This window comes from Mangifera indica, chromosome 7, assembly GCF_011075055.1.
Source record: "Mangifera indica cultivar Alphonso chromosome 7, CATAS_Mindica_2.1, whole genome shotgun sequence".
Lineage (NCBI taxonomy): Eukaryota > Viridiplantae > Streptophyta > Magnoliopsida > Sapindales > Anacardiaceae > Mangifera > Mangifera indica.
In genome coordinates, this window is record NC_058143.1 from 12,970,743 (window position 1) to 12,994,425 (window position 23,683).

The following is a 23,683-nucleotide window of genomic DNA, read 5'->3' on the forward strand; positions in this document are numbered from 1 at the left end:
TTTGAGTTTTTGAAAATTGATAGACAAAAGTTTAAGATTAGGTAGGCTCCATGAAGCAAGTCCAACATAGACACGGGCCAAGATAAATTAAAAGCGGATGGATTATGGATGGAGCAATGAAATTGTAGAACCGCCACTGATAGATACAAGGAAAATGTCAATTGCTTTCTTCAAGGTATAACCAACGACTAATAAAAACGGCAACCATATGATTTGATAATGAAAAATCAAAGCTGCAGCAGTGGTTCATAGGTAAGATATGGGACAAAGGACAAGATAAAGTTTGTCATCCCTTTTACTGACATATAGAAGTTCATAATCATTTCTGGGTTTCTGCTTCAGCTGGAGTTCTAGTAGTCATCTGGTCAACTGCATGAACTGTGCTTTGAAGCTCCTCCCATATAGCTTTGTACACCATTCTCTGCCTGTTCACAGCCGATTTTCCTTCAAATGCGGATGAGACAACATCAATGCTGCAAATATAAGGTGAAACAACTCAATCTACATGAATCAATTAAAAAATATATATAGAAGAAGAGGAAGAAGAAGAAAACAAGCAGAATTAATCAATTTGATCAACACTAAAAGTGAAATGGGCAATTCAGAATTTAGCTCAAGTAGATAGTCCATAAATTCTTTTCATGTTTTTAAGCCAGATTACCTGAAACCTCCCAATATTTGTTGCACCTGAATAAAATTAATTAACTAACTAATCCTGACTTCATCACATTCTATATAAAGGATGCAAAAAGGTTAAATAACTACATTGGCATTACAAAGGATCAACCATATGAACGCAGCAGCAAAATGAAGTACAGAAAAAATTATTACAGCAGCAAAAGGAAGTACATAAACATTCTTGCTGCAAGATATAGGGGGTGTCAACTATATATTATCATCAAAGTTCAAGACAACGAACTAAATGTTGCATCTTTATGGTACTAAAAAACAAAAGACAAAAACTTCAGAGCATGAAAAGAAGTTGGCTCTTTAGAGTGTAAAAAAAATTGTAAAACATATGTCTAATAAAATATATAAAATATCTGGAGAAGAGCCATGGATGACCTTGATTCTATTAATCAACTGGTTTCTCCAGCAAACAAGAACTAGTTTAGGTCAATCCAAGATGCTACAAAACAATGAGACAAATAAATGAAACATAGAAATATCCTGCATACACAATTCTCAAAATAATTAGAGTCACACAATTTAACAAAAATAAAGGAAAGCAACCAAAGATTAAATTTTTGTTCTCTAATTTTAATGTCCATGGGAACAGAATTGGAACTCACCTAACATGGCGACCATCCCCATATGCATCTTTTACAGAGACCAATTCTGCATCTAGAGATTCCTTGATCTGTTGAAGCAAATTGAATGTGTAGTTTTAAAAATGTTATATAATCCAATGAAATATCATAAAAAAGAGGAAAAAATTAAAAAATAAAAGGAGCAACAGCTCTAAAGATGACATGAAACAAGATACCAGCAAGAGAAGAAAAAACAAAATGCAGATCAAACAAAGCAGGTTTTGGGAATTCTGCAATTATCAAAAGAAAGTAAAAGAGGAAAAATAGGAGCTCCAAAACTACCAGGGCATTTGAAAATTTTCATTTTCGTATCCAGACGGGTATGGGTTTGAGAATAAGGTTCGAACTAAGCTCATCTTCATAGATCATTGTGTTTACCTCAGGCTTATGCATAACTGAGATATCATAAGGCTTATGTTTCATATAAATTAACTATTCACATGCTACATGGTGCTATGCCAAGATGCAATTTTTATCCAGCTTTATAGCTCCAGTTATAAACATAGATTGTCTTGGAGGTCAGTTGGGATGAGCCATCATTGAAGATAGTAATTTTGGGTATATGCAGGAGTGTAGGATTTTACATTTGGAGTACTTGAGGAACCAAAACTAATTTTAATCTGGATTATAGATATTTAAATGGGTGGCATGCTGTAGGTAAAAGGTTCAAAACATCTACAATAAGGGAATTCCCATCATAAAAAGAATCCTGATTATTAGTTGAAGTATGAAAAACTGCTGTGGAAAAATGTTTGATCCAATCAACAACTTTGAAACTTTCAAAAACACTGTTGATTAAAAGCAGAAAACCAACTGATGTAATTTTTCACTCCGTGTTTCAATTTTCATAATCATCCAAGATCTAGATCCAACAAGTATGACTTCATTGTTGGGTTTTTTAAGTTTAAACATGAACAGCGGAATATTACAGTAAATTTTCCCAAAAACCCCAAACCCCTTTCCAAGATCAAGGTATAGATTTGAATACATTACATGTGGAACAAAGGGGGTTTAAGAACATACTACAGAACCCTAACCATATATCCTTTATTGGGTTTATAGAATTGGGATTTAGCAAACCTAGTGATTCGCTTAAGTCCAACGATGGGTCACCTCATGGACTAGTCCATTAAGGCAGACTATGAGGTTTAAAATATCACTTAAAGCTTCATCTTGGATCCACTGCAATAGGCTGGACACAAATCACCAATCGATAGAGATCAAAATCATTGTTTCCAGAAAAAGAAATTCTCTCTATGTCAATGGTTCATTTGATTAATGGAAACAACTATCAAATAATATGCCCATGGTAGGATTGAGTTGGTCAATCCAATTTTGTTAGGTAGTTGTTTCAAAAATCAAGGAATGTTCCGAGGTAGACTCTACTTCTATACCTCAGTCCTGATAAGATATGATGTGATGAAAAAATTCAATACATAGTAATCGTATTGTTGACAAGTTTGGGTGTTCCACTAACTCTTTATTAATTGAGTGACTATGATGTTTTGCTAGAGGTCAATATTGTTTTATAAATTAATAGATAATTAATTATAAATTAATCATGATTCTATTTACTACCAACATGACAAGGAATCTATGGGTCACACATATAAAAGAGATTGACTTACCAAGGTTTAATGAAGTTTTGGGATTATAACTATTGAATGAATCACTATCATTTCCAGGGAGCTGAGATATAATCGAGGCTCTGAAAAGTGTTCTAACATCATTAGGACACTTAAGAGTCCTAATTACATTAAGACTTAGAAACTCCTTGTTGAGCTAGGATTCGTTGGGTTTTCCGAGAACGGTGATTTTGTTCTCAATCGATGGATGATTTGGATCTAGTCTTTTGCAATGGATCAAACCTTTTATGATGGATCCAAGACTTATTTCATTAAGGTTTAAGTGATATTTTAAGTCTCACGGATTTCTCTAACGGGCTAGTCTATGAGGTGACCCAATATTGGACTTTAGTAAATCACAAAGTTCACTAAAAACCCAATAAAGGAGAGATGAGGCTTTATGAAGGGCTTTTTACAGTTTTCAGGGGCTAAATAAGTTAGTATATAAAAAAACTTATGCAGCCCCAAAAAGTATCATTCAATACACACCCAATAAAGAGAACTCATAGGAAAACCCTAATTCATTAGAGTTTTCCACATACACCTTTGCTCCCTCAGAAACCCTTGTCCTTTTTCACCTTACTTAGCAGTTGATTTGATTCTCTTGCTTCATAATATACATTGTTGACTTTGGAGTCTTCATGTGTGCAAGTAGCAGTTGTTCTATGCTTGGACAGGTTTGTAGAAGCAATTCAGAAACCCAAAGGCAAAATTGCTGGTACGTATATGCTCTTACACCCCCTTTGATCCACATGTTATATATTTGTATCTACACTGAAATCTTGGAGAGGGGTTTTGAGACTGCTTTTATTCATGTTCAAACCCCAAAAACCCTACAGTGTGTTATTCCCATAAGGCATTACAATTTTTCAAATCATCAAAAACTTGATAACCATAAGCTTAATTTTCTATTCAAGCCTTCATTGACAACTTTTTGATTGACAAGGCACCCAATACCAAATGAGGTGAAACTAAACACTATTGATTCTTCATTAAAAATTAAAAAAAACCCAAGCTAAATGAGTATTGCAACCCATGCTATCATTCTCTAGATGACATTTTCCCTTACCCTAAAGCCAAGAAAGAAGGCTTAATCCCAGCCATAGTTTGGGCTCAAGAAAAGCAATTATATGTTGTAACACCCGAGGTCCAATAGCCCGGCCCACTGTCAAGATATTGTCCACTTTGGACACACAGTCCATCATGGTTTTTGCTATTGGGCTTTGCAACCCAAAACGCGTCTTAACAGTTAAGGAGCTCACAGGCTATTTAACCAATTCAATTCTTCCACCACTAACCAATGTGGGATCCAAAGACAGAGCACACACAGACCCAGCATCTCTCCCGTGCTTTGTTGATGTGGGATTCGCCTAAGGGTATCACATACACCCCCCCTTATGGGACTCAGCGTCCTCGCTGAGGTTTGCCCCACCATCGTTCAAGAGGACACGCGGAGCTGCTCTGATACCATTTGTAACACCCCAGGTCCAATAGCCCGGTCCACTGTCAAGATATTATCCACTTTGGACACACAGTCCATCATGGTTTTTGCTATTGGGCTTTGCAACCCAAAACGCATTTTAACAGTTAAGGAGCTCACAGGCTATTTAACCAATTCAATTCTCCCACCACTAACCAATGTGGGATCCAAAGACAGAGCACACACAGACCCAGCATCTCTCCCGTGCTTTGTCGATGTGGGATTCGCCTAAGGGTATCACATATGTCTTTCAAAATAATGGTATGGGGCAATTCCATATACCAGCCCATGCTGATATGAATAGACAACATCACTGCCCAGCTTATGAGAGAGAATATTTATTTATATCTCTTGAAGTGCCAACGAGGGATCAATTTCCTAGTCCAAAGTGATGGCTTGTCGAAAAAAATTGCATGGGATATTTTATATAATATCATGTCCAAGTCAATCCAGTAGAGATTTTGATAGCACAGAGCCGTTTAATAGAAAATTAAGGCGCCTCCAAACTATAATCATCACTAACCAAGATGCTAACTTGAAATATATAACTAATAAAGATGAAAACACCTGAATTCTGAATATTTTTCCTTCAAAAAAATTTCTATTTATTGTTCGGATAAAATATAAAGAACATGCCTCAGCTAACCTAATAAAACCATTTCAGCTCACTCTTTAGTTAGGTAATCACAAAAACCCAATAAAATTTAATCTTTGAAAATTAACAATAAAATTGAAAAATAAAATTACCTTTTTCTCCATAGATTGCATGAGAGGAGAGTCAATAGAGCCAGCATCATTGACGTGGGTGGCTTTAGTGGTGAACCCACGGTAACCCGCAAAACCAAACCTCGAGGAGTTGGATGCTACATCACTATTTCTATGGATTTGAAGCTTGTTTCTGCTGCTATAGTTGCGAGACAACAAGAAGCTTTCGTTTACATAGATTCTAGTTTTGCAAAGAAACAGTCTCTTTGATGGAAGAAGGTACTCACAAAAGCTCCTAGATGTTGACGAGAAAACGTGCGGATGAGACATCAGGGTCTTGGCCATGGCTGCAAAGAGGCGCAGACACAGTTGTGAATTTGAAGTGGGCCCTTTTTGCCTCTGTTTTCCCGTCCTGGAAAATGCTAATTATAGCCCTAATTTGTAATCGCTTCCTTAAATATCTTTGGGCGTTTAAACCTGGGCTGGGCTCTGAATTATTTTTCATCTAAAGGTAAATTATCATGTTGCAAAAATAATCTTTATTTTTCTCTAATTTTTTATTAACCTAACTAAGGTATGTATGGTTTGGATTAATACAGTTGGAGGGTCTTTTCAAACTAAATTAAAAAAATAGTTTAAAAATTTTTTTAGAGTAAACTAAACCATTTTAAATTATAAATCAAATTAAAAATATACGATTCGATTCAGTTTAAATTATAGTTTTAACATATTAAAATCATTTACTTATAAATTTATATATTATTTAGTAAAATTAATTGAATTATAGTTTTTTAAAATATAACATAACCATGTAAAATAAATATGAAATATATATACAACATATATATAAAGAAAATGATAAAATAAATATTAAAAAATAAATTATACCCCTGATTGTTTATCGAAAACTTCTATCAACTATACTTATTTATATGTATTTTAAAAAAATAATGTTTACAGTTTGATTCAAAAATATCACCCAAACCGCAACCTAACTGAAAATTATTTTAAAAAAATTTATCAATCTAAATCAAATCATTTTACAAACCAAATCAAATTATAAATTTCAAATTGTTTGATATAATTTTACGGTTTAAACTGAATTATACGTACTCTTAAACCTAACCTCAATATCTTCAATATAGATTTTTTGTACAATTTAGTTGAGAATTTATGATATTCAATTGGAAGAAAAGTGAAGGAGAGTGGGGAAGACACATAAAATAGAAAATTACTTCTATTTTGCTGTTTTGGGACAAACAGGAAATTTTTGGGTCTCCAATGGTGTGGGTGGAAATGTTTCATATACAAATTAATAGATATATCATACACTACCAATGAACAATCCAAAACTACACCTTTACAACAAAATCATCACTACTCATGATTAAATTTTTTCATTAGATTAATTCAATCATCAAATTGTATACATTTTTCATAACAGTCAAAGTGTATTGTTTATATACAAATTTAATAAATGACTAAATTGTTGCTATGCATTTTTCTGTGACTAAAGATAAATGACCTGCTCTGCACAAATTGATGCAGACTCAGATTACAAGAAGAGTGCAAGAATATCTTTTTACCTGAATTACCAATCCTCCCAAACAATCAATGCCTAGTGAGAAAATTAAAGCTATCTGCTTGGCGAAGCTTTAACTGATGGATGGCAATGTCGGGTTCATGCCAAGTCCAGATCCCCCGAATTTACCAGGTTCAGTATGCTTCACTCTACCAAAATATCGTATATGGCGCAACAGCCTGGCCAGGAAAGTATTGTGGCATATTGTTGAACTATCACATACAACTGCTACATGTTTACGTGCCCTTGTTATCGCAACATTCATTCGCCTACTATCCCCAAGAAATCCAACAGCTCCCAGCGTGTTTGAGCGAACCTGAAAATAATGCACATAAGCGCTTGAAATGTGTAAAAATTGGATTCTGACTTCTTAAGAATATAACTCATTGCAACTGATAATGCATCCAGAAATATAAAATTCTCAATATAGTATTTGAAAATAATTCGGGTCTAAAGATAATCTAACTCCCTAGTCTTCCATTTCAGTCGAAACCACAGCAAGGAAGTATTCTCATGGATTCAAAGACATTTCCCCTATCATAGAAATATTTTCATGCACCAGGTAACAAGAAAAATATATTGTGAGGGATAGGCTGCCTAATTTCTAATTTAGATTGTTTCAGTGTCTTCATATAAACCCACAGTGATCTGAAAGTCAGTCTCTACAATGCTAAATTAAAATTTCATTACTGGGATGGTTCATGTATAAAAGATTATAACTTCTAACAATGGCTTTCTTCTTGAAGAAAGAAACCAAAATGTTAATGGAAGGTCTCAAAAAAGAAGACAGTCTATTCCTTTTGCCAGATATGAGTAAAATCCAAGACCTTTTGGACCCCACCACATCCAATCAAGCAGTTGAGCAAAGGCTCAGGAGCAGTAAGTATAATCTTCAAAAGCTATAAAGTGATGAGTGCGACCTCAGAATTAGAATAGAACCATACCATTGATATAATCACTGCATCAGCATCACGGCCTTGAAAGCTATCAATAGTTGCAACCTCAACACCTGCAGCCTCCGGAAGCTCATCAAGCCTATCCCTCAAGAGTTGCACCTGAGCAACATAAGGAGATTGCACTGCGATTGCTGTTGGGCTAACACCTGCATGGTAGATCCAAAAACAAACATGAATATTCCTTGTTCATGGATTCATGATTTATTTATCTCACAAACAGATATTGTAAAACAAAAAATGTAAAGCCCAAAATACAGAATCATTCTGAGCTCCAGGATGTCCAAAGGAAATTAAACTCTATATTTCACTCCAGACTAAAACTCTACAAGTACGTCCTTAGATTTCTAAATTATTGCTTCCAGTAAAATTTCAACATAAGAAATAAAATGTAGAATTCACATGAATACTCAGAAAAGTGATTAGTGAAAATGTTAGTTTATGATAGTCATGTCATTTTGAGTTTGATACGAACCTTGGGAGAACAACATCTCAAATGCTAGTTATTAAGATTGGAGAACCCAAAACTATATAAACCCCACATTAAAAGTCCATACTTTCCAATATGGGATCTAAGTTATATATCTTGTACTTAGGATCTTAATATATCATCACGCTTCACAGCCCTGACGGCCATATGGGTTGGTTACACGCTATCTCCCTACTAGCCTTGGACGAACACTGCAATGTCAACGTCACCACTGGCACCGCATGATTGCCACTGAAAGATATGGTGCTGGCTCTGATACCAAATAATATAATGGGAGAACCACACCTTAAAATCTAACTATTAAAATTGGAAAACCTATGACTGTATAAACCCTACATTAGAAGCTCATATTTTCCAATGTGGGATTCAAGTCCCAAACCTTGCACTTGAGATTCTAACAGAGTCTTTTAGCTACCGGGTTGCAGATAATCAGTAACTTTAAAGAAGGTTACATTTGTCTAGTAGTTGAGCTACAAGAATATGTAATATAAGTAGGCATACATATTATTTGTACATTCACATGGAAAAAAATGAAAATTTTCCACTCTTTACAAGTGTTTTCTCTCTTTAAACTTTCAATAGAAATCATTTATGTCCACACTGATAAACTTTCAAATTTAAATTACCAAATCAAACTTCTTACTATATGTGCAGCCCATATATATATATAGGCTGTCCAATTCAATTGAGTGTAATGTCAGGAACAACTTGAACATAAGTTTTAGGTTTACCAGCATAAATCAAGGAAAAGACATGCTGCATTACTATTTCTGCCTCCCCTTCATTGTAAAATGAGCCTGTGCCAGCTAGATCAAAATGCTCTTCACAACCAACAGATAAACCTCCATATGGCTTTCTTGTATCAAGCAACAACAATGGACATTGCGTTATCCAAGTGGGCTGCAACAACAGATGGAAACGCTTTCAAGTAATTCTTTGTAATCTTCAGTAAAAGATTATACCATTACAAGCTATGTGTTTCTAAAGGTCTCTTACAGCAAAATTTAAGTTCATTTGAAAATTCTTAATAAAGATAATTTCTGATTGTCCACAGAATAATAGGCACTGCATTTCCACGTAGCTAAGTCTTTAATTTATGTAAGAAGGTTAATCAATCACAAAATTCTTTCTGCTGCAATGGTACTAGAAGAATCCTAGAAACTTTAATATGGAAAAGACTGGAAACTACCTAAAGCAACAGAATAACTGTTTGCATTTTAATAAAACCATTTAACAGTTACCACTTATATTTTCATGTCAAGATCTGTTTAATAAATCATCCACAATTATGAAGTCAATAATATTTCTACACCCAAAAGTACCTTGCAGCAAATAATTTTACATGCTATCCATCAACAGATTACTTCCATCAACAAATCAATGATTCCAAAAGACAACAAAGAAAGAAGGAAAATCATTTTGATGGTTAAGGAAGCCTTAAGGATAGTACATCCTATTAGAGTCAGACTGACAAAAGCTAACAAAAATCTCTATCAGGGAAAGCTCTATTTTAGACATTGCCAACCATCTATTGCATTTAATGAGTGTTCTTTCTTTAGATTCTTTGGACTGTTTACTTAATGCCATATTCATCACCATCAACTAAAAATTGAGGATAATATAAGCTGAGTTTCAGCCAAAGCAAGCACTATGAAGCCAAGTATAAAGCAAATATTGGGAACTATACTGAGCAGTGAAATACTATAAAAGTAATATTTCAAACACAAGAAAGTAGTGTATCTAGTGGATTATTCTTAAATAGTTATCATACCTTGACAAATGGAGAATCAACAAGAAGATGGCCAGCAACAGTTGAAGAGGAGATTAGTGATCCGTCATACATCTCCTTAGAGGCCCAACTAGCTATTGCATCATTCATACGGTACTGGGTTGTCAATTTTGCAGTAAGAACACCATCATGCATATTTGAAGCTCTTTCCAGCAGGGATACTCCAAGGCCACCTTCCAAGGCTTTTCTAGATAAAATCACTGGAGCAAGTTGGCATTGGTCACCAGCAAGAATACAACGTTTCCCCTGCAGTATTGGAATCCAGCAAGAAGGTTCAATTGCCTGCCCTGCTTCATCTATGACAACCAGGTCAAATGTACCTAGCTTACGAATCAAAGGGTCAGCAGCTCCAGTATTAGTGGCAAGCACCACCTTGGCACTTGATATTACTTCCTTTATTGTTTCCTTCTCCTTTTTCTTTAGTGTCTTCCCAAGCTGTTTCAGGAGCTGGCGAATGCCAGCAGCTAATGAATCATCCTTTAAACAATGTCTCAAATCTTTTCTAAGATCTGACTTCTTCCTTTCAAACTCCATCAGAAAACTAGCAAGCTTTGAATTGACAATTTCACCCAAAGACTTTGATGCTACAGCTGGTGATATGCGTGCTGGATTTCCAACCCGTACAATATCTAACCCAATATCAGAAAGTTTTTCAACCATATTGTCAACAGCTGCATTTGTAGGTGCTGTCACTAGGACCCTTTCACCTTGTTGAACAGCAAGTATGATAAGTTCCTTTAGCAAACCAGTCTTTCCAGTACCAGGAGGGCCTTGGACAATCAGCAACGGCCGCTTCTTATTTAAACCTAAGGCAACCGCCCTTTTTTGGGAAACATCAAAAATTCCATTCTCCAACTGTCCATTCAATTTTACTTCTGCCCAGTCAGCTATATCATTCTCTTCCAGCCATGAAACATCTTCCCTGTCTCCAAATAGTGTAGCCACCACAGAAATTGAAGGACTTTTCTTATGCAAACCATTCTTCTGAAGCAGCATCAATGCTTCACAATTGCGCTGCAAGCAGACAAAGACACCATCACAAAAAGAAGAGGAGGCATTAAACCAAATCTAAAACAGGTTTGTGCCTAATAATAGTGGCAAAATGGTACAACATTCCAACACCTGCAACCTTATACACCAGAAAAGCGGAAATTTGATACAACAAACTACCAAGGATTAATTTAAGAGTAACTACCTCAGCTGAATGTTTGAATTCACTGGGCTTTGTGGTAAATCGTTTTCCAATTTATATAATGAAGTCTCAAGGTAACTGTTACAGTATATTATAATAAAAAATATTAAATTGTATTTTTAAAAATTTTCTGACAGAAGCAAGGTTATACAGTTTATGATCTTCCAGTATGCATAATTTACTATTACCAGAACTTTAACTATAAAGGTCAACTAAGTCGCAGAACAAAAGTGTCTATTTCTAATAATATATACACAATACACAATCTAAGTATTCACACAACCCAACAAATCAGATTAAGTTGATAGAACACAAAGGCAGAAAAAAATATAAGCTTTCTATATATTTTGATGTCCATACGGTATAAAACCCAAACAAATTCCACACAATCTTGTCTTTCATTACCATAATTGGTTTAAAGGGAAAATACTGTAATATGGCAGAGAACTAAATAGTCAATAAAATTTTGAAAGTTCACAAAATGTGTTCTGTTTTGAAAAAAATTTAGGAAAATTATACTCATCCATTCATGACCAAAAAATAGAGTTTGTGAAACTTCTCATGCAATAACTTTGTTAAGATCATAGCTTTTGACTTTCTTTCTTTCTTTCACTTCTAAAATCATCATTCACATTGATTCTTACCTTAGAGATGTAGAAACACTTTGAAGATGCAGATAGAAACAGTTAATTTACTGACAAAAAACATCTAGATTCCTCAATTATACAGAACACTTACCCTTTCATTAGAAAAAAAAAGGAATGTAATTAATTAGTAAGGTGAATTTAGAACAACAGGGAAGAAAAATTTGTCAGGTATCAAAATCAACCAAGGGATAAAGCTAATAAACCTTCCACTAAGATAAATTAATAAATAAAAAAAACAAGAAACTAGCAAAGACCTTGCAGAAAATCCAGCTAATATAGCAAGAGTGAAGTAAGAACTTATGCTTTAAAGGACAGCTATAATTCAGGAGGTTAGAAGAGACCATGGCATGAAAACATGATAATAAGAGCAGGTCAGAAAGTGAGTATCAAGAAAGTAGACGAGGACCTCAGCAGTAGGATTTAACACGATTTAGGAAAAGATTGTCTATATTAGGCCACTTTTGTCATGTCCCCTTTTCAAGTATAGGTAATTACAGCAGTAATGGCATAGAATCTCTCATTACCATGATAAAGACTATGAATACAAATATTGGAACATGTAATAGTCACTACAGGAGCAGCCTTATACTATTTAAGTTGCATCTCAAAGCAACATAAGAAGCCTTTGGGTTATAATCTACAATCTTTATCCCAATGCAATACAAAATCCAAAAGTAACCATATGGACTCCATTCATTAGGTACCTCATAAGTGAGTGTATCAGCCAATCCTTGGATACGATCAATACGCACACTCTTGCCAAAAAGCTTAGAGAAGGTGGGATCACCATGACGAGATTCCAGTGCCACACTTATGCTACTGCCATCTTCCCCAAGATTGTGAACAAAGCCCTGCATGCAAGAAGTGGCACCGGCACCCCTGCTATCACAAATCCTTACACATACCATGTCTCCAGGAGAAAGGGTGGTAGGTGGCAATCGATGATTACCTTCAACCCTAAACAACACCAAATGCATTCCTCCTAAGCCTGTGTACAAAAACAAAGCCACACCACATGATTAGCTAGAATTGGTCATTAAGCATGCTAAATAGCATTTAACAAGTGCAGATGATATCACTAACAAAAAAAATCTAATCAACATCACACTGAAGGAAAAACTATTCTTGATAAAGAAAAATTGTTAAGGGACCTGTAGATGTGCTAACTGCATACAAATTACAAATGGTGTCACATAGTTCTTGTTGAGCTTGCCCATGGCTAACCAAAAATTCAATTGGCTTCGATGAGTCAGAATTCTCATCAGGAGTAGGAACAGCATTCAGCTCCTCTTGAGTGAACTCCAATTCCGCATCTCTCTCTATGCGAAGCAATTCTGACATCCGATTTGAAAACTCACCGATCCTGTCTTGTATAGTCTTGACCCTCTCCAAATCCATTCCTAAAACACCTTGCACTGGCTTTGGTTGTGTAACTTTGCGAACCATAGCTCTATGCTGAGCTGAAAATGCGCCATACTAATTTCATGATTCATTGGTAAACCCAATTTTATTCTCAATCAACAAAATACAAAACTAATGCTTGAATTTAACAAGAAAGTAACGATAAAAAGGTACCTGAATTAGCAAGTTCCTTAAGGAATTTCCATGATTGAGTTTGCTGCCATTGTTGAACCATAGATTTGTTTTGGAGTTGTTGTAAAACATCCCTGAGTTCTCTCTGGAAGTGATCAAAGAGAGTTGGATAATGAGTGCTAGCCTTTAAACAAAGGGCTTCAAGACCAAGAGGCATTGGCGTAGCATTTAAATAAGGTTGAGCCTGTATTACAAAAGTAAGACCAGGATCCATTTTCTGTCTCAGCTCATAAAACTCTCCCTCTCCCAGAACCTCTGTAGAAGCAAAATCTGAAGCCATTGCTCTCATTCCTTGACTTAACCATTTAACAATGCTCTTGCCAAGATCTTTCCTCCCTAATGGATCCCCATTTTGATGTAAACTTCCAACATTCACTGGCTTACTCCTCTTAGGCGTCTCTTGAATCGATTTTTCAACTATAACATTTGAACTGACATTACTAGTTTTAGTCTTGGGGATTTTCGATTGCGTTATAAAATTGCTTCTGTTGCGAGGTTTAGCTTTAGGCCTTTTCTTGGTACCACTAGTAGTGTCGTTGCTGCAAACGAAACGACGCCGTTCTTGTTGTTGGCGTCCAATTAATAAACATACAGATCGAAAAGAAGAAGAAAAAGATAAATGCAACGGAGAATTTACAGCGTTTGAAGGCCTGACATTGAAAGAAAATGTAGCCGTCGTAGTTGTCGGTATGCTTCTGCTTCCGCAAAACCCGCACGAGGCTACTTCCATTTTCAGTTTCACTTACAACAGCTGATTTGATTTTCGCAATAAATGAAAGGCATCATTTCATGTTGACAAATCAGAGCCTCAAACAACGATATGAGGTGAGAGGAGGAGACAGATGGAGGCTGGGTGAGAAGCTGAAATCTTTGCGTTAAATATAAATGTGAGAAATGAGAAGAGATCGCTATGGAAGAAAGTAAGAGAAAGTCATTATCAGAGAAGAAGAAGTGTGATTGGTTAATTGTGATTCTGCAGTTGGGGCTGCTTGGTGGGTAACGTGTTAATCTCCGCTCCGTAATCCTTTCGTTTGCAACGTGGTTTTTTTTTAACCATGCAAAATATTTGGAAGTCAAGATTCATTCTGTTTCTAGAAGCTTCTTTTATTTAAAAATATCACACAATTATTTATTTATTCTGATAAAATAAATAAATGGTAGGGTTGATATTAATCTTTCCAATATGTGGGGGGTTACATTGATTTTACCATACGATAGAGGTTTTTTCTGTTTTTCCCCTCGAGTTTTTGATACTTTATATCAGTGAGTTATTTTATATTTTCCATTTTAGATTTTTTAAAATATTTTTTTATTATTTTCATAATAAAATATAAAAATATAAAAATTAAGTGATTTTTTGTGTGCTTAATATTGCTTTTGAGCATAAGAAAAAAATATCACTTAATTTTGTATATATAAAAATATCAAATACCTCACATATATAAAATAAAAAAATACCCCACATAAAAAATATAAAAAAATTGTATGTGTAAAATATTAGTTACCTTTAATGTTTTTCTATCAAAAATATTTTTTAGCCCTTTGAATTATTGGTAAATTTGAAATGTATTTCAAAATTATTAATTTAATTCAACCCACCAAAAACAATAAACAATTATTAGATAAATAAAAATTTGAGTTAATATTAGTATAAATATTAATATAACGAAATTTATTTCTCGATCTAAAATTTATATTAAAATAAATTTGAAAATTTTATAGAATTTTTAAATAATTTAAATCAATATTAAAATAAATGTGTAAAGGTTCGTTGTGACACAGATTTATATAAATTATTAGAGTTTATTGTATTCGAGCAATGCTATATGTACCCAATTTTGGTACACAATTTATGTATACAATGATATGTCATCATGTAATTAGGTGATTTTAAAACATGTCACCATATGATAAAAAAATATTCAATCACATGATGACACCTCATCTGTGTACACAAATTATGTACCAAAATTGGGTACACATAGTTTTATTGTATTCAAAAGGGTTGGGGGTATTTTAGTATTTAAATTTTGGTTTTGGTTGTTTCTGTGTAGGCTTAAAGTGTTGGTTAATTTCGCACCCCCTAAATTTTATGAAGTCAATTCTAACCCTTACAATTATCCTATCCCGATGTTTGAATAGGCAAAATGTTGGAAAATTGAAATCCCCGAGGAGAAAGAAGAGCTAAAAGGAAGATGAAGCTGTTTGACGCACACTGTCACCTTCAAGACCCAAGAATATTTCACAAGGCACCTCAGCTTATTGAAAGCACCGTCGATTCTGGTGTTCGTCATTTTGCTGTTAATGGGGTCTCCGAAAAGGATTGGCACTTGGTCAAACAAATGAGTGAACATTATTCTTCTGTTGTTCCTTGCTTTGGACTTCATCCTTGGTATAGTTTCATCAATTCAGTTCAATTAATTGTTTTGTAATTGATATTTGATTTTATTGGGTTTGTTTATAGGTTTATTCATGAGAGGACTCCTCATTGGCTCCACACTCTCAAGGAATTCTTTCAGGCCGCTCCCTCAGCTGCCATTGGGGAGGTTTATTTTATTTATTTATTTCTTTTCTTGTTTTCAAATTATGAAAATGTATTTGTGCCTAATTGAGAAGTTCTTTCAGATTGGTTTGGATAAAGGTTCTCGGGGAAGGGAGATTGACTTCGCGGATCAGGTTTTGAGATTCTCTCTGTTTCTTGCTTTTAGGTTTATGCAAGTGGTTTTGGTTTTTGGTTTTTGTGTGTGTGTGTGTGTGTGTGGGAATGACGATATATTTATATCTAACAAGTTTTAAAGTCTGAATCTACTTGGTCTGGACTATATTATTTAGGAAGCTTCTTTGTACTAACTGATTGCATCTGTATTTTATAAGTTCTGGGGATTGAGAGCTGTGTAGGTTGCAAACAAAAGCACTTTAGTTTTGCTCTCGGTTACCCAAAGTTCTCGCATAATGGTGCTTTTACTGTTGCAATGTCTCATAATAGCCCTTTAAATTCCCAAGTTATATTGCTTTGATAATTCTTGAGGTTTTTGCTTCTATCTTTCAAAGTCTTCTGATTCCCGAACTTTTCTTTATTCATTATTCTTTTTATATCATTCTAGGTTGAAGTATTTAGCCAACAGCTTAAACTTGCAAAAGAATTGAACAGGCCGGCATCCATCCATTGTGTTCGTGCTTTTGGCGATCTGCTTGAGATATTGAAGTAAAATTTTTTATGTTTCTTGTTTACACTTGAAAGTTCTTATTATCATTTAGTGAGATTATTGGGATGATGAATGTAAATAGTTTCACGTTCCTGATGTCGTGTACTGTTAATGGTCATAAAGCACCCTCTATGGTCTTTGCTGGCCAGTTGCTTTTTAATGGACTTTATTATGTGTAAAATTATATAAATATAAATATATATATATATATATATATATATATATATATATATATATATATATATATATATATATATATATATTTCTAAGCAAGCTTCTTATTTCCCTAGATCTATTGGGCCTTTCCCTGCTGGTGTCATTCTTCACTCCTACTTAGGTTCTGCTGAGATGGTTCCAGAGTTGTCAAAGCTTGGTGCATACTTTTCATTCTCTGGATTTCTTATGTCCATGAAAACACAGAAGGCAAAGAAATTGCTGAAGATGGTTAGGAAATCTATTTCAGTAAGCTTTATGCATTTCAAAATATATAGGGTGCTCAATCTCAACACTTTTGTTAGGTATCTTCAGAAAGGATTTTGTTGGAGACAGACGCACCTGATGCCTTGCCAAAGTCAGGTTTAGATTCTCTTTTTTTAGTTGATGGAGACCCTTCCCTCCGTCAAGAGTTTCATGCCCAGGAAGAAAACTCAACCTCAAATGTTGGCACACCGTCTGATGACCAGTCCCATGCTTCAAAAGATTCGTCAGCGCTGCCAAAGGAAATGCTTAATCATCCAGCAAACATTCATAATGTATGTTTCTTGTGCTCTTAATTTACTATTCATCCATATTGCATTGTGCATAAGTTTGTTATGCCTGTAGATGTGCAAATTTTATTTTAAAAGTGGTCTCTCCATACAATAATGTTAATGGTTAGATCATACATGGACTATATGAAACCTACTTCAGCTGGTTTGATACATTGTAATGCATTCTTTGCAGTGAGAGCATGATGAATTTGTACTTTTTACTAACATACTCGGGTGTTATAACAGTTCAAAAGCTATTCAATTTCATTGCTTAGTTTTTCGTAGGTTAGAGCTGGCACATGCTTTGCCTATAATCTCATATTGAGACTGAACATTTAAATTAGATACAACTTGATTTTAAAAAACAATAATAATAGCACAAGATTGATAAAGTATACTGATGCAAGAGTTGAAGGTTCTGTGAACAAGGACTATGAAGATACTATACTGTGGTCTAGTGTCAGCTAGGTTAGATTAGCTACACCATTATACTAGTATGGCATAGTGCTACATTTCTCTTAATTTTTGCACTCTGATATACTATGTCCAGTAACTTGTATGGTAGAGCTTGGCTCATAGTGGGGAGTTGGTTAGCTACAACACAATATAACAATCCTAGGAGTTTTTCATGATTGTTTCTCTACTTATCAATCTTAGAGATGTATATATCATCTACTGTTGGACCAATCTCCAATTTGTAACTGTTACTGCACATGCACAGACACAAACATTTGTCAGATTTTTATGAAGTTTAGGTTACATATGTTTCTCAGAAGTATGTGGAAGTTTGAGCATCTATTAACTTTTTGTACCAAATGCAAATCTCTTAAAGTACATAAGCAATGATTTTGTTGTTCAATTGGCCAAAAATTTTCAAGGTTGCAGAAAGTAGACAAATCTTTTGCGGAGGAGCACTGCATTAATCATGCATTAATCTACATGATTAATGTATAGCTTCTGTTGGAAACTTTGGCAAAGTTTAAACTTCAAAGATCACCAAGAAATGTATGCAAACTTATGTGGTGATGATTTTGTAGAGGGGATGTGGAAATTAAAACAGTAGATCTATTAGGACTTTATTATTGTGTATGGAATAAATTCAATGGATATTTGACCTTGTGGTATTTTATTTGTTTGTGGATTAAATGTTTGCTCCTAATGATAATATGATGGCTCTAATTTCAGGTACTCATTTATGTTGCATCTTTGCTGGAAATGCCTAAAGAAGAACTTGCAGATCTAAGTTATAGAAATGCTGTTCGCATATTCTCTTATGAAGGCTCGAAAGTACAAATGGAAAAGTAATTGAGTTTGCTAAGTAAGAAACTACTTGTGTATGCATATTCTCTTGTGAAAAAGTTCCAAGTACAAATGGGAAAGTAATTGAGTTTGCTAAGTAAGGAACTACTTGTGCATGCATCTTCCCTTGTGAAAATGTTCAAAAGTAAAAATGAGAAAGTAATTGAGTTTGCTTACAAAGAAATTAGTTTTTTCTTGTGTTGTTGATATGATAATTTCACACCAGCAGTGTATATAAGTGAAATCCAGAAATTCAAGTGTTGGATGGTTGATATACTTGCCTTTTAGCTACTAACCGACTTGTATCAGATAAAAATTCTTGAGGCTTTTGAACTAAACTGCAGGATGGATAATGATAGGTGAAAAAAGTTTGGTTCCTATGGTTTAGTTTACAAACAATTAAGGACATGTTTAGTTATTACTGGCAAAACAGTCCTCAATGGGACAGATTTTAATGTTCATTTAACAGGCCAAGGACAGAGCGGACTTTTAGTAGCTGGGTTTAAACAAATTTAATCATGAAATTAAACATTTAAAGATGGCCTACCATTTGATAAAGTTTGGCAGTACTTCCAGAGAAGGATTAGATCGCAAAGCAAGTGAGAGTGTAAATGGTAAGAGCTAGGAGTGTAAATTAGGTTGTGTCGCTCATGCTTGTGACTCTGTTTGTGTCAAACCGCTGAGGATAATCGGTTGAGTAATAATTGATTATAATGAATATGCCTTTAATTAGGTTGATTTATAATTAAGTGATAAAATTCTCTCAAAGGGGTTTAGCTGAAGTACTTAGATCGAATGAAGGGTATATGAGTTTTTTCAATGTATTTTCTTTTGCTTGCTTATCACTTATGAGTTTTAACCCTTCAATAAGCTCCGAGGTTTGCTTTTATATTTGATTTTCGATGAATGATGCAAACTAGTCGTTTGACCTAATTGTTCTACAGAGTTTGTGAAACAAGCATTCTTGAGCAAGAGTCTTCGATTTTCCTAAAAAGTTTTTCGTCCTTTTTGAACTCCAACAAATATATCTTTTGTCATCTTGCACCTCGAATATGTGTTCAAATTCTTTATGGGCATTCTATGATTTGTAAAAATTGTTAAACTTTTTGATAGAATGTTGAACGACTTTACAAACCTTCATATTCTTCGTGGAACGACTTAATAATTAATTACCTTTGGACATATGTGTTCCAAATCCAGAATGGGCCTTTCGAATTTGAACTTTAATTTTCTTTGAAATGTCTATGGCCTTGTTCATGATTTTCTTGAGCTAGAACATGTGCTCTAGACTTTATTTCAATTTTCTTCAATCTTGGCAAACCCTTGAACACTTGTTGGAATAAATTGCCCTTGACTTGAAATCTTTTGGGAATGGGTGTTCTTCTTGATCGAAAGTTTCATCTTCAATAATCAAATTTACTTAAATTTGGATAAAATCATGAACAAATAAAATTATTCCTCTTTTGAACGAGCAACTTACGAGTGCATAATGTGTTCCTCATAATAGAGTGAGTGTTCCAGGTACTTTTTTGCATTTATTGTATATTTTTCAACTCAATAAATTTTAGCCACAATATAAGTCATACCTTTTAAGTAATATTAGTCCAATTCACTATTATTTTGCTTGTTTAATCTTATAAAAACACAAAAGGCCCTGATATATAAGTGTGTGCACATTTATATATTCAAAATAGGCATACATAATATTGTTCAATATAAAAAAAAAAAATCTAGTTTAATAATTTATTAGGTTTTTAGTTTCTTTTCATAAGGATATTTTGCTCTTTTTCAAACATTTTACATTTGAACTATTCATTATTTATTTCAAAATTTATAAATTAAATTTTAAAAATATTGGCAACAATTAAAAGCCCATTAGACCTAAGACTAACTCAAATTAGATTTGAATCCACTGTATTTAGTTTAAACTCATTTGAACTAATGTACAGTATTGTCAAGAAATTATCGATAAGATAAACAATATTATCAACTAGGTAAACAATATCTTTAGAGGACAAATGAGTCAAACCAGAGTCAAACTACTGAGTTGGAGCCTTAACTCGAATCCACCCCTAACAACATTTGTTCAACACTACATTTATATTCCACAATAATATGTCAAATTTAAAGCTGAGTTGAATGGTAAAGCAAGTCCACTTTAATTTGTTTTATTTATTTTCTAAATAACTAATGCTGGGGTAATTTCTAAATCAATTCCTTAGTTCTATCAAAACTAGAGGTATCAAATAGGTTAGACTAGGGTTAAACACAGAAAAATGGCTTAGTCAAGAAGGGTCTTGCCTATTATTATAATGGATCGGATTTTATCCTAAATATAACGCTTGTGGACCAGCCTGTAACTGTTTCTATAATTATTAAAAAAATTAATAATTAATTAATTAATTAATAATTATAATATAAAAAATTATTATTTTTATTAAAATTAATAGGCAAACCTATTTCCCGTTCAACCCTATTTATATAAGACCGAACTATGGGCCTTACACTTTCTATAGGCCGGCCCAATCATAAGACTCGTCATTGTGCAGGCTTTACGCCCGGCCTGGTCAGACCCATAGGCTCAGTGGGCTGTGCCAGAGCCGGCCAGCCCATTGCCACCTATTCAAAACAAAATATTAATATCATTCTTTAATCCCATATCTATACTTGAGGAAAAGAAAATCAGAATTTGGATTCAAAATCAGATTCTGGCATAACAGATTCCCCCATTTTTTAGGAACATTTGAGTTTTAAACGTTGGCTTAGTTTTGGAGGTTGTAATTAGTAGTCATCTCCTTCCCTGCCAAACAACTCAGAAGAATCTCCAGCTTCATCTTCCATGTAAGTCTTCAACTTTTTTGAAGATCATTACTCAATTGAATCCTGTTCCATAAAGCTAAATTTTCAATAAACTTCAAAGCTGACATAAATTTTTATGGGATTTTTTTCAGGTTGCCAAAGATCTCATCTTCATCTGAGTTGCAGCTCACTGTACGTGGTGTGCCTTTGAGTTTGAGCAGAGTGAGCCATGTTTAAATTCTCTCATTTTCTTTTGCAATTACATATAAATCAATTTACACTGAATTTGCAAAATCATGTGATAATTTTAATTTCTAGGAACTTCTGGCTACAAAATCAGCCAGAGTAGCAGCTGGGATCCCCCATGAAAAGCTATCGCATTTCCTCAGAGAAATTCCTGTTGATGCAGAAACTTTAGAGCTTGTTGCAAGATTCTGCCGTGGATTTGAAGTTCACATGTCCCCTGAAAATGTTGTGCCTCTCATTTGTGTTGCCTACTACTTGGAAATGACTGAAACTCACGCCAAAAATAATCTTTTAAGCCAGGCTTACAACTTCTTACGGAGGAAAGTTCTCCCCAGTTGGAATGCCACCATTAAAGTCTGCAAAGCAGCAGAGAATGAGAATTTTCTTCAACAGGCAATTCATCTTGGCTTGGTTGATGCGTGCTTCGAGTCTCTTATTTCAAAAGCACTGGTTGATCCTCAGCTTCTACTTCTTGGAGAGCCAATAATAAAAAATCATGCATCTGAAGAGCAAATTTGCAACAAGCCCAATGCAAGGCGAAGAATTTCATTTGTTGATAATTGGGAGTCTGAGGATTTGACAGCATTCTCTCTCCAACTCTATGAGCCCCTCATTCGAACAATGAATAAGCAGAGAGTTCCATCAGAGTACCTGGGTGCATCCATTTGTCAATATGCAAAAAGATGGATTTTTTCAAGCACCATTAATGACATTAACAGGAATTCTCAAAGGGAAATCATTGAAGCAGTTGAACGGCTGTTGCCTCTTGAGAAAGGGCTCATACCATGTAGATTATTGTTCGAAATGCTTCGGTCTGCAATTGCGATGGATGCTAGTCAAGATTGCAGAACTGGGTTTGAGATTAGGATTGGAAAACAACTAGACCAAGCAACAGTAAAAGATCTCTTAATTCCTTCAGCTAAAGAAGTGCAATATGACATTGAATGTTTGAAGAGGATTTTAAAGAATTTCTACAGCAGCTACTGTAACTCCAGTACAGAAGGGTGGCTGACTGTGGCGGAACTGATTGAAGAATTCATGGCAGAAGTTGCAGGTGACATAGATTTGAAGAAGGAAACATTTATCTCCATTGCAAACATAGCAACAACAACATCCTCAGCCTTAACACAAAGAAACTTAGATGGAATTTACAGGGGCATTGATATATACTTTGACAAGCATAAATACTTGACAGAGACTGAGAGAGAAGAGATATGCAAAGTTTTAGAATGGGAAAAGATGTCAGCAGAAGCCTGTGAACACGCAGCCAAAAACGAAAGATTGCCATTGAGGGTGATTGTGCAAGTGTTGTTTATGGCACAACTACAGGTAAGAGATGCCATTTTAAGTAAGGATGAGGAGAAAGTGATGAAAGAAATAAAGGAAACGAGCAACAAGGTGATGGAGCTAGAAAGAGAGTGCTTTATGATCAGGAAAGAATTAAGTGGGAATAATGACAAGAAAAAAGGGAAAATTAGCATGTGGAATGAAATGAAAAGGAAGTTTGGTTGCATCGAAACAACAATTCATGACTGTAATTGCCAATTCAAGCATCAAAGGAAGAAGAATAAGGTGCATCCTGGATCTGGAATTTAATCTTTGGTTGCAGGCAAGTGTGTTTTCCTTTCTAATTTAGCCTTGATTGGACTTTGAAGAGAGCAATTGTGTATGCAAGTAGTTAAATCGTCTTATATATATTTTACTATTGAATACAATTGAAGGAAGGAGTGGATTCAATATGGGCTGAGTTCGAATAAAGTTTAGTGCAAGATGTCCAAATTTTTAATTGCCAAATTGCTTGTAAATTCATTGAAAATAAAAGTACATGTGGACAACAGACTATATATATATATATATATACACACACAACCTTGTAGAAATACAATTTAAGGAAACTATTCCTAAAATATAAGGTAGGCGGAGATATCAATAATAGAGATAATAATTTCAATTTGAATTTAAAATACTAAGGGGAAAGAGATTCTCAATAAAAATAGAGAGTGAAACAAAAAATATCT

General features: G+C 34.4%; 4 protein-coding genes across 5 annotated transcripts; 2 read left to right on the plus strand and 2 right to left on the minus strand.

The window, feature by feature from the left end:
- Positions 1-189: 189 nt before the first annotated feature.
- Positions 190-5,554, minus strand: LOC123220006 (protein BOLA4, chloroplastic/mitochondrial-like). Its single transcript, XM_044641990.1, has 3 exons — positions 5,163-5,554; positions 1,293-1,360; positions 190-473 (listed from the first exon to the last, which is right to left on the minus strand). The coding sequence occupies exons 1-3, from the start codon at positions 5,463-5,465 to the stop codon at positions 320-322; spliced, it is 525 nt and encodes a 174-aa protein (XP_044497925.1). The 5' UTR covers positions 5,466-5,554; the 3' UTR covers positions 190-319.
- A 950-nt stretch (positions 5,555-6,504) lies between these two features.
- Positions 6,505-14,337, minus strand: LOC123221154 (DNA-binding protein SMUBP-2-like). 2 transcript variants are annotated; one of them, XM_044643883.1, is made up of 7 exons: positions 13,349-14,335; positions 12,925-13,233; positions 12,478-12,761; positions 9,917-10,948; positions 8,877-9,045; positions 7,647-7,804; positions 6,505-7,018 (listed from the first exon to the last, which is right to left on the minus strand). In XM_044643883.1, the coding sequence occupies exons 1-7, from the start codon at positions 14,094-14,096 to the stop codon at positions 6,776-6,778; spliced, it is 2,943 nt and encodes a 980-aa protein (XP_044499818.1). In that variant the 5' UTR covers positions 14,097-14,335; the 3' UTR covers positions 6,505-6,775. The 2 variants fall into 2 exon arrangements, with proteins under 2 accessions (XP_044499818.1, XP_044499819.1); XM_044643884.1 differs by lacking the exons at positions 6,505-7,018; positions 8,877-9,045 and having other exon boundaries at positions 7,697-7,804; positions 13,349-14,337.
- A 1,076-nt stretch (positions 14,338-15,413) lies between these two features.
- On the plus strand, positions 15,414-18,804 carry LOC123220088 (uncharacterized metal-dependent hydrolase YabD). The gene is made up of 7 exons (XM_044642100.1): positions 15,414-15,758; positions 15,831-15,912; positions 15,992-16,042; positions 16,471-16,571; positions 16,863-17,016; positions 17,091-17,324; positions 18,507-18,804. Exons 1-7 carry the CDS (start codon positions 15,562-15,564, stop codon positions 18,624-18,626), a joined length of 939 nt encoding a protein of 312 aa, XP_044498035.1. The 5' UTR covers positions 15,414-15,561; the 3' UTR covers positions 18,627-18,804.
- A 2,413-nt stretch (positions 18,805-21,217) lies between these two features.
- LOC123221788 (BTB/POZ domain-containing protein At5g17580) lies at positions 21,218-23,404 on the plus strand. The gene is made up of 3 exons (XM_044644700.1): positions 21,218-21,461; positions 21,572-21,641; positions 21,738-23,404. Coding segments are annotated over exons 1-3 (1,596 nt in total). The 5' UTR covers positions 21,218-21,459; the 3' UTR covers positions 23,262-23,404.
- Positions 23,405-23,683: the final 279 nt, after the last annotated feature.